This window comes from Austrofundulus limnaeus, unplaced genomic scaffold, assembly GCF_001266775.1.
Source record: "Austrofundulus limnaeus strain Quisiro unplaced genomic scaffold, Austrofundulus_limnaeus-1.0 Scaffold27, whole genome shotgun sequence".
NCBI lineage: Eukaryota > Metazoa > Chordata > Actinopteri > Cyprinodontiformes > Rivulidae > Austrofundulus > Austrofundulus limnaeus.
In genome coordinates, this window is record NW_013952429.1 from 492,811 (window position 1) to 494,833 (window position 2,023).

Sequence of the window (2,023 nt, forward strand, 5' to 3'; positions counted from 1 at the left end):
GTAATATATTTTTAAAAATTTACAAAACTAAACAGCCTACAGTATTTTTACAGTCTTTATTTTACAGTTAAAATATGTTTATCAAATAAAGTCTAATGTTACAACTAATCAGGGATCCCTTTAAAATGTCTCTGAGGCAACAGACCAGTTAAATCTCCAACATACTGGTCCAAATCAACAAGTTGGTCAAACTCTATCAAATCTGTACAGAAACGTTCCTGAAAGTCTAGCTTGTCTTTTTATATAGAACAGTTTCAGTGGTGATAAAACCACAAATCTACTGTAAAATAAAACAAATTAGATTAAAGGTGGATGTGTGCTGCTGCTCTCACCTCTTCACTCCTGCGTCTCCATACTCTCATCCTCCCCGTCTCCTCCCTCCTCCAGAGCTTCGTCATCGTCCTCCTTCCTCTCCAGAGGTTTGATGTAGGCCTTCTCTGAGGGCGTGACGATCACCCCGTCCCACGTGGACATCTCTGCTGTCAGGTCTGAACGTGAGTAGAACCGGTTCATCGTGATTACAAATCAAACATCTGAGCCCCCTGTCGTCTTACAACCTGGGATTTTAATGTTCTGAGTAATAAACATGCACAAAATACTGAGAGGAAAATAAAAAAAAGGTTTTAAATTGAAGAAACGCTGTATCCTCACATCGACTGTTTCACTCAGTATTTATTGGGAACAACGAATTCAACAAGGTGAGACAATTCCAAATAACAGCAACCTCAGCGTTTTCTCAGTTGACCCAACAGAGCTGGGCTCTGCTGGTGCTCCTGACTATAAAACAGTTTACTGAAAAACAACATTTTCTTTCCTTTATAATGAAAAAGCTAATTGTCTGTTTCGAAGTACAGAAAGAGATTCTTACAACTGGCGTCTCCTTCCAGGCCGAGGATCTTCCTGTAGCCTCCATGAGAGAGAACCCTGACCAGAGTCTGAGCTGTGAAACACACCAGGTCCTGCACAAACACACACACACACACACACACACACACACACACACACACACACACACACACACACACACACCACAAATTATCATCACTGTTCTCTGCTTTCATCTGTCGCTTCGTTCAGTTGGTGTTGCTGCTGTGGGTGGTTTTTTTAAAAATAATATCTACCATAAAATACCCACTTATTCTCCTGATAAAACACTGGTGTCTCTGTTTCATCTATGTAGACCAGTGGTTCAACCTTTTTTAGACTTGTGTACCCCTGAGCCATTTTGTCATACCACTAGTACCCCTTCAGTCCAACGTAATGATGATTCTCCAAAACTATAAAGTACAACTGATTATTAAATTAAAATTAATTTAACACCCTAGAATGTTTAATTCTCAGGCATTTTATTTTGTCAACTCAAATTAAACAAAGATAAAAACGTTGCCTTGAAAGTCAATAAGTAATTACATAAATAAAACAGGTGCAGAAAACAGCAGCGTCCAAAATACATTGTATTGTCCAAAATATGTCAGAAACTCACCCAAATGAGCAAATTCCATGAGATACCATGTTTAATACTAGATGCCATTTTGTGTTAATTCTGCAATTCAATGCAATTTCCACATTATGGAAATCATAGTGCCCTACATATCCCAGTCCTATTTTTATTCTTTTTTTTTTTTACACACCTGGAGAATTTTTCCCTGTAACATGTTCGCGTACCCCTGATTGGGAACCAATGCTTTAGATCAGTGGTTCCCAAACTTTTCAGCTTCTGACCCACAAAATATCCATGGCAAAAACTTGTGACCCAAAATAGTACTGGTCTGAGTACACAAACTTTGTTAATAACTCTAAAAACAAAGGCTACACAAATTTACAGTGGGGAAAATAAGTATTTAGTCAGTCACCAATTGTGCAAGTTCTCCCACTTAAAAAGATGAGAGAGGCCTGTAATTGACATCATAGGTAGACCTCAACTATGAGAGACAAAATGTGAAAAAAAATTGAGAAAATCATTTTGTCTGACTTTTAAAGAATTTTTTTTGCAAATAATGGTGGATTATTATGGATATAATGG

The 2,023-nt window shown here is 37.8% G+C and overlaps 1 protein-coding gene across 1 annotated transcript in view; it reads right to left on the reverse strand.

Annotated features, from left to right (window-relative positions):
* Nucleotides 1-2,023, reverse strand: part of ilf2 (interleukin enhancer binding factor 2) — an 18,127-nt gene that overhangs the window by 2,827 nt on the left and 13,277 nt on the right. The window contains exons 13-14 of the mRNA XM_014004858.1: nucleotides 869-959; nucleotides 333-488 (exon numbers count right to left, since the gene is read on the reverse strand). Coding sequence (XP_013860312.1) covers nucleotides 337-488; nucleotides 869-959 — 243 coding nt within the window. The 3' untranslated portion in view covers nucleotides 333-336. The remainder of the gene's footprint in view (nucleotides 1-332; nucleotides 489-868; nucleotides 960-2,023) is intronic.